Source organism: Sminthopsis crassicaudata, chromosome 1 (genome assembly GCF_048593235.1).
Source record: "Sminthopsis crassicaudata isolate SCR6 chromosome 1, ASM4859323v1, whole genome shotgun sequence".
Taxonomy (NCBI): Eukaryota; Metazoa; Chordata; class Mammalia; order Dasyuromorphia; family Dasyuridae; genus Sminthopsis; species Sminthopsis crassicaudata.
The window spans coordinates 591,523,770-591,540,492 of NC_133617.1; the positions used below are offsets into that span (position 1 = coordinate 591,523,770).

The following is a 16,723-nucleotide window of genomic DNA, read 5'->3' on the forward strand; positions in this document are numbered from 1 at the left end:
AACTTTGTTACTATAAATGATTATCTTGAAGTAAATCTCTTTTGAGTATAACTGGCATTTAAAATATAACATAACATTCCTTATTTAAATTGAGGGCATATTGAAGATTTTGGGTTAAATTAGCTTGATTTTAAAGTGCTGCATTTTCAAATTTCTTACAAGTAAAGAAAATGTAAACCATACAAATAATTGTTTTAGAATAATTTCTATTAAATAGTTTTCCAGAAAGCATTCAGCTCAATCCTAGGCTGTACTTCAATGGAAAACCTCCAGTAATTAGGAATTTCCCACTGCCATAACTATTTCTGGACAAACTTCCTAATTGTTAGGAAGGTCTTCAGTATATCAAAGTGAAATCTATCCCTCTGCAATTTCCACTCAGTGCTCCTAATTCTCCCTTCTGGGCAAATAAAATCATTCTAATTTGTTCTACCACAAGACAGCTCAAAGAATACTTGAAGATAGGTATCAGGTCTTTTTGATGGTATATCCCTCCCGGACATACAAACCCACTTTCTCCTCAGTCTTTTTTTTTTTTTTTTTTTTTTCCTTTTTTCTCTAGATTAAGTACAATCATTTTTTTTTTTTCAATTTGAACTTTCCTTAGTATAATTTTGAGTATTCTCTTTATCCTGGATGCCTTCTTCTCAATGAAATCTAACTTGCCAATAAGGTGGAACCCAGGACAGAACATAGTGCTCCAGGTCAATGTGCAACAGAGCTATAACTTCTTTCCTTTGAGGATTCTATATTTCTATTAATAGCTCAAGACAGCAGTAGCATTTTGGTTGTCATATTATTGTACTGACTCTTGAGTTTTCTCTACTAAAATCCTATATCTTTAAAACAACAACAAAAACTCATGAACTGTTTAGCCACTTTATCCTTATTCTGTACTCAGCTGAGTTTTCTAAAGCCAATGAATTACTTGATTCTTTACTTAGTTCTGTCAAGGGCATTACCACTCTTACAGATATCTGGGTTCAAAACCTCAAGTTATCCCTGACTTCTTAGCCTATATATCACAATCAGTTGCCAAAGTTTGTCAATTCTGTCTCCATAACATAATATGTAATACTATAAACATAAGTATGAAATATGTAGAGAAAATGTAATAGAGTTCATTATAATGAGATTTTGGCCATTATACCAAAGTGTTCATGTACTTATGCTATATTCTTCAAGTACACATTACCTGAAATCATATTTTCAGATTGAAAGATTGGGACACGGAACTGATTTTAAAATGAAAAAAAAAAAATACTTTTAAGCTAAGATGGAAAGAAAGCATATGCCATCTATACATGTGCCATTCTTCTGTTCTTCCTCCTTAATTATATTTGGGATTTTGTTTGCTTTCTTGAGATTTAAGGATTTAGAGCATTTTGAGAGAAGATTGAAGAGGTGAGAAGCTATGAAACAGAGTTGCCCCATTAAAACTTACTAAACACCTTGAGATAAAAGAGGCAGACCATAAAATCACAAGTCAAAAGCTGGAAAAATCCTTATAAGATAATAATAGTTAATATTTACATAGTGTTTATATGTGATACCTGTGAGTGCTAAGTGCTTTACAATTATCTTATTTAAGCTTCACAACAAATAAGGTAGGTACCATTATTATGCTCATTTTACAGTATATATATTTATATATATATTACACACACACACACACACACACACACACACACACACACACACACACACACACATATAATAATAAGTGAGATAAACAGAAGTTAAGTGATTTAATCAGTATCACATGTATAAAGCCATATTCCTGACTCCTGTCCCATGCTCTATCAGTAGATATCACCTAGCTCAATTATAGCGTCCAGTCCTTTGGAATAGACTACATCATACCCCACTCCTCAAACTATACTTCCAAACTTCATCTTCCTTTCATGGAATAGAAACAGCATACAGTCAAACAGTGTCATTAGACAGTCTATCTTTCATGGCAAAAAACAGAGAAGGCACTCTTTTTTTTTTTTTTTTTTTTTCCCTGTAGCAATTGGGGTTAAGTGACTTGCCCAGAGTCATACAGCTAGGAAGTGTTAAATATCTAAGGCCAAATTTGAACTCAGGTTCTCAGGGTTGCTGCTCACTGTGCCACCTAGCTACTCAAGAAAAGGCACTTTTGAAAACTGATTATTCTATAGTGAGAATCGACTATAAGCAGCCCTTTTTGTGGTGGCAAGGAACTGGAAACTGAGTGGATGCCCATCACTTGGGGAATGGCTGAATAAGTTATGGTATATGAATGTTATAGAATATTATTGTTCTATAAGACACCATCAGGAGGATGATTTCAGAGACGCCTGGAGGGACTTCATGAACTGATGTTTAGTGAAATGCGCAGAACCTAGGAGATCATTATTCACAGCAACAACATTATACAATGATCAATTCTGATAGTCATGACTCTCTTCAACAATGAGATGATTCAAACCAGTTCCAACTGTTCAGTGAGGAAGAAAGTCATCCATACACATGTGTGGACCACAACATAGCATTTTCACTATTCTTGTTTTTGTTTTCTTTCTCATTTTTTTCCTTTTTAATCTGATTTTTCTAGTGCAGCATGATAACTGTGGAAATATATTTAGAAGAATTGCATGTTTAACACGTATTAGATTACTTGCCATTTAAGGGACAGGGTGGGGAGAAGAGAGGAAAGAAAAAAATTTGGAATACAAGGTTTTGTAATGGTAAAAGTTAAAAATTATTTTTGCATATATCTTTAAAATAAACTCTAAAAATAAATAAAAAGAGAATAGGCTATAACTAAGTCAAGGAAGCAAAACTACTTGGGAATATAAAAATAGTTTTGTCTCCTTTATAACAAGATTTTATCCCTCTACATTTCTCCTTCTTACTCTATGTCTTTCTATATACCATTTAGTTCTTTATCATAAGTTTTGATCAATACCATATTGTAGAAATAACTTTGTAATAAGACTGCATCTTTAGCATATTAAATGTAAGGTTATTTACATTTTACTTGTACTTATTTTTCTTGCTTACCTTATCTCTTTCTACAAACCACTTAGTTTGCTGTCATAAATATTAAAGTGAACTTTTAGCCTTCACTTGTGGGATTAATCTATCTAGGCTGACAGAGAAAAGGAGGATCTTTAAACACATATAACTTGAATCACACAATAAATGCCTGTAAGATATTTTCTTGATTGAAACTATCAAAAGTAAAATGCTCACATGTGCACTCTAAATCATGAGAAATAACATCCCACTTCTTAATTATGAAATCATCAGATAAAAATCATCTAAAATATTTTTATTGACACAGGAGTTTTGTTCTGTACCATGCTCAATGGTTACTCCTTTTATTCCTGAAAGGCCCATTAATAATTTATTTATGATTTAAAGGGGAAAAAAAATAGTCATTTAAGTTGATTCATAGTTGTTAGGAGATTTAAAAAAAAAAAAAAAAAAAAAAAAAAAGGAAAGAAACAAATCAGAAGAGTCCTCCATTGAGGGCAGTCTAGTTTGTGTCAGATGTGAATGATGATTAATTTTTTCTGACCCTTTCTTAAGGTCAGTGATTTTGTTTATTCATTTGGGTTTTAATCTCTGGCATTGAGCTTAACAAATTCAGATGTTGTGAAGAAGAATTTATTACTGACTTTATTCCTATCATACACCAAATCTCCATTAGCCTTACTAAGTATATTTATCTAGCACACTTAACATTAAGAAGTAAAACCAGAAGTAACTAGTTTTTTAAACTTTTTTTTTTAAGATATAGTTTTTTAAAGAATTATTAGTTCATCCTTACTGGTTGGTATTGCACACAAAAAATTGGAAATCCATATGAAAGACAACGTCTATATTACCGTAACAATTTGCTTTACTAAGTGTACAAAAGGATCTGGATATTTGAAACATCTGGGTCTTTTTAGGATCCATTTTCAGCCCTTAAATCCATCTGCAAATTAAAGTGCCAGATATTCAGCACATAGTATTTGAAGGACCAAATCACCCAGTGTTGCCAAAATATCCAAATATTTAAATACATTAAAAATGGTTTCGGACTAAAATAAAATGGTTTATCAAAGCCAGGTATGTAACCACACATCCCAGTTAAGAAATCTTTCCTGAATGGATTCAGCAGGGTACTTAGACCAATTGATGCATAACGTTATAGAGCCAAGGTCAAATAAAACTTTCCAACTTCTTTTCATGCAAAGATCTTACTCAAGAAATACACATATGAACCTCTGGATTTATCCTCAAGAGTTCACGAAATCCTAACATTTAAATATCTCTGTGCACAGGAAAATTTCAAAGTTCTGGCAAGCAGTCAAGGACACCTCTTGTTCTACTTTGCTTGTATAATGGTTCTGCACTGATGGCACATGGTATCATTTTTCATTTAATGAGAAAAGAAACACAATTAGTTTTAAAAGCTACATGTTGTAGTCATTAGGAATCTGTAAAGTTCAAAGTAAAACACAGTGTTTGCTGATGCTCACTAATCTGACACAGTGCAGTGTGTTTTTCTATCACTACTTAATTATGATACTTGTCTACTTAGTTAACTACATATAAAAGTAGAGATGAAAGTCAAAATTAGCAAAAGTCACATAATACCAAGGAAAGAGCTGGAACAAAGTCTTACAACATTACAGACTATGGCAAATGACAGTAATTTAAAAGGTAAAACACGATCAAGAATAAGATCACTTATTCTGTAAGGTGCAACATAAGGTCATTAAGAATAAATTTAAGCATGTGTTCCTAAGAACTTTATTAATATAGAGAGTATATTAATTCAATTCAATAAATATTTAAGCACCTACTATATATAAGGCACTGTGCAGGATACTCTGCTCATAATACAATAGCCATTTACTTAAATGTCCATTGTGTTCAAGACTACATGCAAGCTCTAAATCTAAGATGATTTTTGCATGGGATGCAGCTGATACAAAACTGAAGAAGTGAGATAGAAGAGATCTTAAAAATTATATAACACAACTACTACATTTTATAGATGAGGAAATTGCAGTTCAAAGAGGTTAAATACCTTACCTAAGAACACATTTGTTATATGTGTGTGTATATATATATACACACATATATATACACACACACATATATATATATATATACACACACACACACACACACACACATATATACACATACCAGTATCAGAATCTAGTTTTTTGATTCTTAGACCAATACTCTTTCGGTCTCATTCAAAACCTATTATGGGCCAGAACTCTGAAACAAAGATGTAAGTGGAATGTATGCATGTTTGTAAGATGTAAGTCAGTGGAATTGATGAAACAATGGTTATATAGTTTAGCATGGTGCTTAATAGTACTCTAAGTTCAGTATGATTGATTTAATCTTACAACAAATAATGATTTCCTAGTGATATAATGATTGGTTTATACTCAGTGTAGAGCATATAAGCTGAGACAAACTCAGCCAAAAGAGGGAGAGACAGATTCATTCCATTATCTAACTTTGTAGTGGCTGGAAGCTGAAAGAGCACAACCCCTCGGACTCAGCGAGATTCATTCTATCTTCATCAGCCTTGTGGTGACTGGCCTGGCTTCTTGCACTTTTCCACTGAAACCAAGACTCCATTAGGCCTCTAAGAAAGCTAGCCTAGCCCCAGGCAAAGAAACTAGATTGTGAAGGAGATAATAAATGATTTGGACTTTAACACCTGGCTACTCTTGCACTTTGCTGAAAAGAAGGCTGCGCCAAAGACCTCCAGAAAACCAAAACCAAAGATCATTACAAAAACCCAATCCTATCCCCTATGTCTTGATTTTTTATTACTATCCCCCTCTGGTTTTCAACCAAACCTCACCTTGCCATTCCACTGTTACTATTTGGAATGTCTTTGCCTTGAATCTTTTTTTTTTCTTTCATATCTATCTATCTATCTATCTATCTATCTATCTATCTATCTATCTATCTATCTATCTATCTATCTATCTATCTACATGTAACTATAGATGGATAGATAGATACATGTATAGATTCTTCTTCAAATAGCCTAATCACTCAGTTTCTCATCTCACCTCTCACGAGTTACTTTTCCAAATTATCTCAGACATGCACAAAGATGGGCATATCCTGGATCTTTGCCATCACCAACCAATATACCTCTGTGTCAATAATTCTTAAACCCATTATGCAACCATACTCTATTAGTTTTTAACATCTCCCTCTCCCTTCCCTTAAAAAAAAAAAAAAAAAAACACAACATACTCTCTCCTCACTATGACTTCAAATGCCTTAACCTCTCAATTTGCTCCCAGTTTACCTTCCCTATATAATCAATCTCTCCTCTTTTTCCCATTCTTGACACCTTGGTAAACAAATTCAACTACATTGTCCTCCTCTCTTGAATCTCTAGCACCCTTATAATTTCACTAATTATACACAGCCCTTTCCATACTATTTTATCTGATGAACTGTTTCCATAGATTTAATCACCATCACAATTCTTAATTCTACCTATCTTCTTCTCCCCAAGCTCTCTGTTGACTTTTAGTCTCACATTGTTAACTGATTTTCAGACATTTCGAACCAGATATCCAGTAGACATCTTAAACTCAATTATATCTAAAACAGAAGTCATTATCTTTCCCCTCCCATCCTACCTTTCCTATTAGTGTAGAAGCCAACACTATCCTTCTAGTACCTCAAGTTCACAACCAAGGAAACACCCTGGATTCCTCACTATCTCTCACTCAGTTTCCTCATCAGTAAAATGAACTGAAGAAAGAAATGACAAAGCACTCTAATATCTTTGCTAGGAACGCCAAATGGGAACATGAAGAATACAGCATGCCTGAAAACAACTGAAGAAGAGCAACAATAAAAAAATACTTGCTAACTGACTTTTGATTGATCTTTATAAATCACTTTATCTTCCAAAGCCTAGGATCCCTCATTTGTAAAAAGAAATTGCTGGCCTAGATGATCTCTAAAGTTTCTTGCAGGTTTGACACTCTAGTAACTTCTTTTATCAATTATACATTCATATTAATTATAGGTAAGATTTAAAATTATTTGTTAATATTAAAATACTAATTCTTTAAAGACATTACTTTCACTGACATTTCTTTCAGAACTCATTATAGAATCCTATTATCTTGGAATTGGAGTTAAAATGGTAAAATGAATAGCAATTCACCCTTTAAGGGATATTCCACCTATGAATTCTATATAGAAAATATTTTAGAAGTTTGTATTATAATCTTTGCTATTTTGCAAGATTTTTGAGATTAATGAGACTTTCTCAGTTTTTTTTTTTTTAACAAGCTAACAATTATTCTTAATGAAGTTGGTTTAAAAATATATTCTGATGATATTTTAGTCATATTCTAAATTTCAAGATCATGGTTTCTTAAGTGGTTATATACAAATGTTTTTCACTAAGTAAGCTAAAGAGCAATAAGCATAACTGAACTGTGAGTTTAAAATTCTTTCACTTCACTCTTTCAAAATGTACCAGAAAAGAGATAAGAAATTTATAAGCAGAAGAAAACACTTATTTTATAAATTTGTCATATAGCATCATAGGCAACTGATTCAAATCCTTTACCATACTAACTGGAATTACAAGATAATTCATCTTTGCAAAACAAAACAAAACAAAACAAAACAAAACAAAACAAAACAAAACAAAACAAAACAAAACAAAACAAAACAAAACAACAAAACACAGAACTGAAGAGTCAAAACTGCAAAGTTTTGGAAAGTGAATATTAATGTGTTTTACAAGTTAACCATTTTTAGACAAAATTAAACTCTTTCTTTGGTGAAATAGTTTCCTTCATAGATGATCCAACTCACCTAAAGTAACAATGAGATATTTGGAAACATAAGAGTAAACTTTTACAGAGTGTCATAAGTGACTGACCAGTTTCTCAATATAACGATTTATATTTTCTACATATTTAACATCACATTTCAAAAAAGAAAAACAAGATAAATAAAACAAAAGTTAATACTGCCAATTTTAGGAGCAAATGAATCAAAATTCAAATATATATAGCACAAATAGTTGTGAAGGCCATCTTGTATACCTTCTTGTAAATACACCTGAGGGAGTCATGTGACATTTGCTTGAAGGCCTTGGGTAAGAGAGGTCATTTACTTCCTGAGGCTAAATATTTTTGATATAAAGCTCTATCTAAGCTAAACTGAACCTCAATCTTCTTTGCATCTTCTCCATTGCTTCCACTCATATCCTCAAAAATAAATATGTATAAAAATTATGAATTATCTTTGAGCTGAAATATGGTTAAAAGAATATCATAATTTAAAATTTAAAGTGTGATGTACAGTAGTCGAAGCTGGAAGGAGGATTAGAAATCAACTAGTCCAAGTCCATTATTTATAGATGAGCAATAAAATTGAAGCCTGTAGTTTTATCACTTAGAAGTGACTTGCTAGAGGTTACATATTACACCTTTAGGTCCAAAATAGCAGAGGCATAAGCTGAACTTAAGTCTTCTTTAAACACAGTAATATATTGTACCAAGTACCTATATTTTATGTGCTCAGTTAACAAGAATGATAGTTGTAATGATGACAATGCTTATGATACTTTGACTTTTCAGAAAATTCCAGATTTAGAAACATCCTTTACAGGTACCTTTCTCTTATTCATTATCCAAATTATGTTTAAACACATTTTAGACTATTAAGACATCTAAAGTGTTAGGAGAAAGATAATAATTGATATGAAATCTTACCTTCCATTCTCTTTTCAGTTTGTTTGGCCAAAGTGTCATCATCTTTCTTTCTTTTTGCAGCTAAGAGTTCTCGCTTTAGGAGTCGGACTTCTTTCTTGAGTTCATCACTATAAAGACAGAACACATATGCATGAGTTTAAAGCAATACTGAAAGAGCCAGGTTTTTTTTTGGGAAAAATAGAATTGTCAGTTAATGTACATCAAACCAAAGAAGTAAACAACAAAGGGATTGGAATTGTTAATTCATGGGAAGTAAAGGGAATAAGTAAGCTTAAATGTAAAAATAAACAAACAAAAATCCCATTTTTTTTTCATGGAAGCAATACAGAGAGACAACACAGAATCTTAGTTTAGGCCCATGTAATGTGTGGCCAATTCAAAGGTTTTTCAATGAATCAAGGGTTTTAAAGCACCTAACAAATATTAAGCATTATAAATTCAAGTGCAAAGGATGAAACAATTCCTGCATTACATGTGTGTGCTACACACACACACATACACACACACACACACACACACACACATACATATAGATATAATGAGCTTACGTTCAAGTGGAAGAGACAACAAGCACATATAAAATATATACAGTATAAAAATAAAGGGAATTAATACAAATATATGCCATGTAGTTAAATACAAAGTAGTTTAAGATAGAGCACAGGAAATTGGATAGATCAGTAAAGGCTTCATACAAAAGATATGTCCAAGATACTTCTTAAAGAACAAGAGGAACAGGCAGAACCAAGATGGTGAAGAGGACACACGCTTCATTCTGAGCTCCCTTTTACCTTCACTACTGATTACCAAATTCAGCCTCTCAAATAGTGCTTGACTGGTAGGATCCAAGAATATTGGGAGTACAACAAATTACCAGCAGAAGATAATCAGGAAAATCGCCAGAAAAGGTTTGTCTTGATCAGATGGGAGGAGGTCAGTGCAAGCAGGGAGGCAGAACAAGGAGGCTAGTGCATACTGAATGGAATAGAGGTGAGTGCTTTCTCTGCAGGTGGAGAATTTGAAGAGAGAAGTCTACCATAGGTTAGCTGCTCTGCTTTGGTTGCAAAGCAGTAGATAAGCAGTTACACAAACACCAAAGATAGAGTACTCCAAAAAATGCCAGAATTTAACAGGATCTGGCCACACTCATCCAGCACCTAGACTGGCTCAGCCTGGACCACAGAGCAGCTGCATTCCACAGTGGAGGGTTTTGCACAGGGCAGTCACACTTGTGCTGCACAGGGCTCTTCACAGGGCAGTGGTACTTCTGCAGCAGTGTAGCAGTTACTCACTATCTGTCCCTGTTCTGCAGAGGAAGCTGGTAACCTCCTTGCCCTAAAAGCAAATCCCAAGGGCTTTTTAAAAAATGAGTAAAAAAGCCAAGCGAGCTCTAATATAGGTTCTATATAGGAGGAAAGAAGATTTCCAATCCTGAGGAGACTAACAGCAGACATTCTCTAGTCAAAATCCCAAAGGGGGTCCCCTTCATACAAGGCTCTCCTAGAAGAATTTATAAAAGCTCTTAAAAGAGAAGTAGAAGAAAAATGGGGAAAGGAAAGAGATGCTCTGCAAGGGAGTATGGAAAAGGCATATAACTCATTAAAAGAAAAATTTGAAAAAGTGGAAAAAGAAAACAACTTCCTGAAAAGAACTCTCAGGGAAACAGAATTTGTGAATCGGAAAACATAAAGAACTCCCAGAAAGTAGGATTTGTGAACTGGAAAAAGAAAATAATTCATCAAAAAAAATTAGTGAAATGGAAAAAAATCCCAAAGACCAAAACAATTCATTTAAAAACTCAATTGGACATATACAAAAAGAAATAAAAAAAGTTAATGAAGAAAATCACTCATTAAAAATCAGAACTGAACAAATAGAAATGAATGATTCATTGAGACATCAAGAATCAGTCAAGCACAAAGGTCTCATTTCCAAAATATATAGAGAACTGACCCTAATTTATAAGAAATCAAACCATTCTCCAATTGATAAATGGTCAAAGGATATGAACAGACAATTCTCAGATGATGAAATTGAAACTATATCCACTCATATGAAAGAGTGTTCCAAATCACTACTGATTAGATAAATGCAAATTAAGACAACTCTGAGATACCACTATACACCTGTCAGACTGGCTAAGATGACAGGAACAAATAATGATGAATGTTGGAGGGGATGTGGGAAAACTGGGACACTGATACATTGTTGGTGGAATTATGAATACATCCAGCCATTCTGGAGAGCAATTTGGAACTATGCTCAGAAAGTTATCAAACTGTGCATATCCTTTGATCCAGCAATGTTACTACTGGGCTTATATCCCAAAGAGATCTTAAAGAAAGGAAAGGAACCTGTATGTGCAAAACTGTTTGTGGCAACCTTTTTTGTAGTGGCTAGAAATTGGAGACTGGCTGAATAAATTGTGGTTATATGAATGTTATAGAATATTATTGTTCTGCAAGAAATGATCAGCAGGATGATTTCAAGAAGGCCTGGAGACACTTACATGAACTGATGCTGAGTGAAATGAGCAGGACCAGGAGATCATTATATACTTCAGCAACAATACTATATGATGATCAATTCTGATGGATGTGGCTCTCTTCACCAATCAGATGAACGAAATCAGTTACATTCGTTCAATAATGAAGAGAACCAGATACACCCAGTGAAAGAACTCTGGAAAATGAGTGTGAATCACAACACAGCATTTTCACTCCTTCTGTTTTTGTCCACTTGGATTTTTTATTTCCTTCTCAGGTTAATTTTACCTCATTTCTAAGTCCAATTTTTCTTGTGTAGCAAAATAACTGTATGGATATGTATACATATATTGTATTTAACATATACTTTAACATATTTAACATTTATTATTCTACCTGCCATCTAAGGGAGGGGGTGGGGGGAAGGAGGGGAAAAGTTGGAACAGAAATTTTTGCAAGGGTCTTTGCTGAAAATGCATATATCTTGTAAATGAAAAGCTAAAAAAAAACAAGAGGAACACTATGAGGCAGATGTAAAGAGGGAGTGAATTCTGTGCATGAGGGATGACTAGTGCAAAGACATAGGAATAGGAGATAGAGTATTGTGAGTGAGAATCAAAGAAAAGGCCAATTTGGCTGAAATGTGGAATACAAGATGGGGAGTCATGTTCAATGGTGTTGGAAAGGTAGGCTGGCACTACATTGTGTAGGGCTTTGAAAGCTAAAAAAAAAAAAGGAGTTAACATTTAGTCTAAGAAGAATTAGGGAATCTGTTAATAGCACAATCAGAATTCTGCTTTCATATCAATTTGCTAGCTGATTGGAAGGTAAACTAGCGTGGGGAGAAATCTGAGGCAGGGAGCCCAATAAGTAGTCTATTGTAGTAGTCCAGGCATGAAGTGATGAGAGAGCCTGTACCAGAGTGGTGGCAATGTGAAGGAAAGAAAGAGTCTTGGAAGAGAAATATTATAAAGGCATAAATGAAAAGACTAAACTAATTGGATATGGAAGGGTAAGAAAATGAATTGAGGATGACTGACACCTTTCTTTTTATTATGTCTGTCTCTTTTGCTTTCCTTTTACTCTCCTACTTCCCTTTTGTTTAAGATATATATTTTATACCTGAGTATGTGTGTATCTATCTAAATTTACTTATTCATTATCATACCAATCAAATAATTATTTTATAGTGCTAGAAAAATAACAGAATTTACTTCAAAGAACATAATATCACAAAATACATGGGAAGAGAGATTAAGGCTTGATAAGTAGATTGAAAAGCCTTTTACATGAAGATAACTGGAATTATAGTAGCTACTGGAATCACCAAATGAACTATAATAGAAGAGAAAAAAGAAAAGGGTCCAGGACAGTTTTGGAGATCACTCACAGCTAAACTGCAAAGAGGTTAAAAAGAATGAGAATTGAGAAAAAGCCATTAGATTTGATAATTGGAAACTTTGAACAGTAGTTATGGTTGGAAGATGTTATTAAATCTGGACTGAAGAGAATTGAAAAAGAGAGAGGAAAGAAAATGAAAACAATTATAATTGAAACATCTAGCATAAACTCAGTTTAGTTACAAAAGAAAAGAGAGATTTAGCAGAATACCTAGTAAAGATAATGAGATCAAGTGAGTTCTTTTGCCTTTCCATCCCTTGTGTGAGAGGAGTCTTTAGATCATTATCACTATCAATAATTCTGAGTCTCTGGAGAAGTTAGTTTGAATAGTACTATTTCCAGTCACTAAGAAGTTAGATTGCATAGGTGGCCTCTCTTCCACTGGGACCTCCAAAATCAGTCTAAAATCAGGACTTTAATAGATTCTCAGTCCAGCTTCTCATTCTTTTTTAGATGCTTATAGTCTTGGCATCCTTTCCTAAACTCCAAGGAACTTCATCTTCATCCAGACTTTGACTTGGGTCTTCCTCAAATGAGTCATGTTTGGGCTTCACCTGTCCACTTGCAATTGATGTACAAACCTTTTTATGGAAGTTAATTCCTCAATACTTTTCTATGATTTGCTATGGAATCTAAATCCTTTATAGGGAACAAAAGGAATGTTTTTTTCCCTCTTGGTACTAATTGGTAGCAGATAAAAACTTTATTAATTTTAACATTCATTTAGATTTTTTCATACTAAATTCTCTTTCCCTTTTACCCCTACCCTACCAATTGAGAAAGCAAGCATTTATTATTTTCCTTTTATATCATATTAGTAAATCTGATAGATGTGAAGTAGAATCTCAGGTTTTAATTTGCATTTCTCTGATCATTATTAATTTAAAGCATTTTTTTATCTTAATATCAATAGGTCTGATTTCTTTTTTCTGAAAACTGATTGTTCATATCAAAGGATATCAACTTTGGAATGACTCTTATTTTTATAAATGTGGCTCAATTCCATATACATTTGAGAAATCAGGCCTCAGTCATTGAGATTTGTCATAAATTTTTCCTGATTCCACTCCAGGCATCTTGTTTTCTTTCTAATTTTATCTTCATTGGTTTTAATTGTACAAAAATGTTTAAATTTTACGTAATCAAAATTATTGATTTTACTTCCCATGATCCTACGTCTTATTTGTTTATAAACTTTAACTTTATCCATAGATCTGACAGGTCTAATTTGTTTATACTACTCTGTATATATAAATTATTTACCCATCTTCATCTTATTTTGGTATACAGTGGCAGATGTTGGTTTCTGCCAAATTGCTTTTCATTTTTCCTAGTAATTTTTATCAGATGGTGAGTTTTTGTTCCCAAAACTGAGATCTCTGGGTTTATCAAATACTAGATTACTATAATAATTTATGACTGTATATTTTTTACCTAGTCTATTCCACTGATCCATCAGGCTATTTCTAAAGTCAATATTGAAGTGTCTTGATGATTACTGCTTTGTAATACTGGTATTGCCAGGTTCCCTTTCTTCACTTCTCCCCCCCTCCCACTGATTTCTTTGATATTTGTGATATGATGTTCTTTGAACTATAAAATAATTGATTGGTATGACAATGAATAAGTGAGTCAATTTAGGTAGATACTCACATACTCTGGTATAAAAATATCTTACACAAAAGGGAAGTAGGAGAGTAAAAGGAAAGCAAAAAAGACAGACATAATAAAAAGAAAGTCAGATTAAGAGAGGCAAGGGTTAGAAGCAGAACAGACTTGTTAAAGTAGAAGGCAGAAAGAAAAAGAGAAGAATAAACAAGAAAATGGGATGGAGAGAAATGCACAATTATAACTGAAAATGGGATGAATTCACACATAAAATGGAAGTGTATAGCAGAACACAGAAGAAACCAGAATCCAATAATATGCTGTTTATAAGAAATATACTTGAAACAAATATTCACCACATTACAGTAAGGAAATGAAATAGAATCCATTATACTTTAGCTGAATTTAAAAAAAAATGGCAAGAGTATCAATCATGATCTCAGACAAAGCAAAAGGAAAAATGGACCTAATTAAAAAGAGATAAGCAGAGAAACTACATTTCAAAGGAAACAAAACTATTACTCCTCGACAAATAATATGATGGCAGATTGGAGAACTAAAGAGAATCAATTAAAAACTAATTATAGCAATAACTTTTTGCAAATTGGCAAGATGTTAAAAACCACATATAAATTATCAGCATTTATATACATCACCAATAAAACCCATCAGAAAGAGCTAGAAAAAAAAATTCCATTTAAAATAGTTGCTGACATTATAAAATACTTGCATATATGTCTGCCAAGACAAATTTAGAGGCTATATGAACAAAACTAAAAAACACTTTTCACACAGTAAACTATTTAGGATAAACTAATATGACAGTTCTACAAGTGTATGTATGTATGAGAATAAGATTCAATCACTGGCCATTTCCCTTGCCCCCCAAAATTCCCTCCTTTATATTTTTATGTTAGATAATGTTGCCCATTCTTTTCTCCCCTTTCTCCCAGTGCTTTTTCTTTCTAATCCATTCATTTTTTTAAAAGATCACCGCAACATAATTAATTCACTTTCATGTTCTTATAACTATTCTAATATTGATAAAGTTCTTAACTCCTAAGAATCTGTTATATAATCATTTTGACATTGAGTCCCTTATAATTTTTTTCATGTTTATCTTTTTATGCTTCTTTTGAGTTTTGTATCTGAAAAACAGATTTTCTCTTCAGCTCTGATCTTTTCACCTGAAATGCTTGAAAAGTCCTCTGCTCTATTAACTATCCATTTTTTTCCTCTGGAAGACTGTACTGTATTACCTGGTAGATTACTCTTGGTTATAATCCTAGTTCTTTTAGTCTTGTAGAATATTATATTCCAAGCCCGCTGCTTTTTTAACATTGGAGCAACTAAATCTTGTGAGATCCTGTGCCTATAGAATTTGAATGACTTCTATTTGATGTATTTTCCTTTTTCAATTAAGATTATAACCAAGGTTTCTTCTTCCAGGTGTCCAAAGTCATTGTGTAGAATGCTCACACTATGGAATACTAATTCTGGGGCAGTACCAACTGCCTCCTCATATCTCTTATAGTCAACTACCATCAAATACAGGAATCTATTGCAGTTTTAATTTTGGCCACTCCCTTAAAGTAGTCACCCATTTGGAAAAATAGGCTTGATTCCCAGGAATATTGTTTCTCTTGACATGTACCACTTCTCATAAACTTTTTATCTTAAATATGAGCTTGATGTCAATCATCTATAATCAATTAAAACACAGGGGATAAGCTTAAAACTGTATAATTTACTTCTAGAAATACTGTGCCCTGGAGAAACCTCCAGACTTTTGTTTTAGTAGGCCTGTTTTTTAGTTTCACAGATTACTTCTTACCTTTACTTGGAGCATCAAAATAATTTTTAATGAAAAGGCTCTATGAAGTAGAGCATCAGTACCTGCATTAATCCTCCAAAGTGATAAATGAACCCTGACTATCTGACTAGTCATAGACACTACCATATTTGGATGGCGGTATCTCCTGCAACCAATTCATTAATCAAGAAACACTTATTAAGTGCCTGCTGTGTGCCTAGTAGTGGTGATACAAAAATAAAAAATTGCCTTAAGTCAAGAAACTTAAATTATATTAGGAAGACAACATTTATAGAAATAAGAATTCGTAAAATACATTCAAAAGAAATTCAAGGGCTTAATTGGTTTGATTTTTGTACTAACTGTTGGAGGAGGGAGGAATTAGGAAAAGTTTCATTTAGAAAGTGCTATTTGAATACTTTTGAAGAAAACAGGAATTCTAAGAAGTAAAGATGAGGTGGGAATGCATTCCAGATAAGAAGTATAGCTAGTGTCAAGCCACAAAGAAAGGAATAGCAAGGTCAGTTGGTTCATATTTGATCCTAGAATCATACAAACTGTTAGGGGTTTTTTGAATAGGAAAGGGAAATAATAAAGACTTGTACTTTAAGAAAATCATTTTGGTATCTGTGAAGATGAAGATTAATTGTAAGTTTTTTTAT

The 16,723-nt window shown here is 33.0% G+C and overlaps 1 protein-coding gene across 2 annotated transcripts in view; it reads right to left on the reverse strand.

The window, feature by feature from the left end:
• CWC27 (CWC27 spliceosome associated cyclophilin) overlaps positions 1-16,723 on the reverse strand; it is a 286,252-nt gene that overhangs the window by 117,875 nt on the left and 151,654 nt on the right. For both annotated transcript variants that reach the window (XM_074282412.1, XM_074282411.1), the window contains exon 11: positions 8,754-8,860. In XM_074282412.1, coding sequence (XP_074138513.1) covers positions 8,754-8,860 — 107 coding nt within the window. The remainder of the gene's footprint in view (positions 1-8,753; positions 8,861-16,723) is intronic.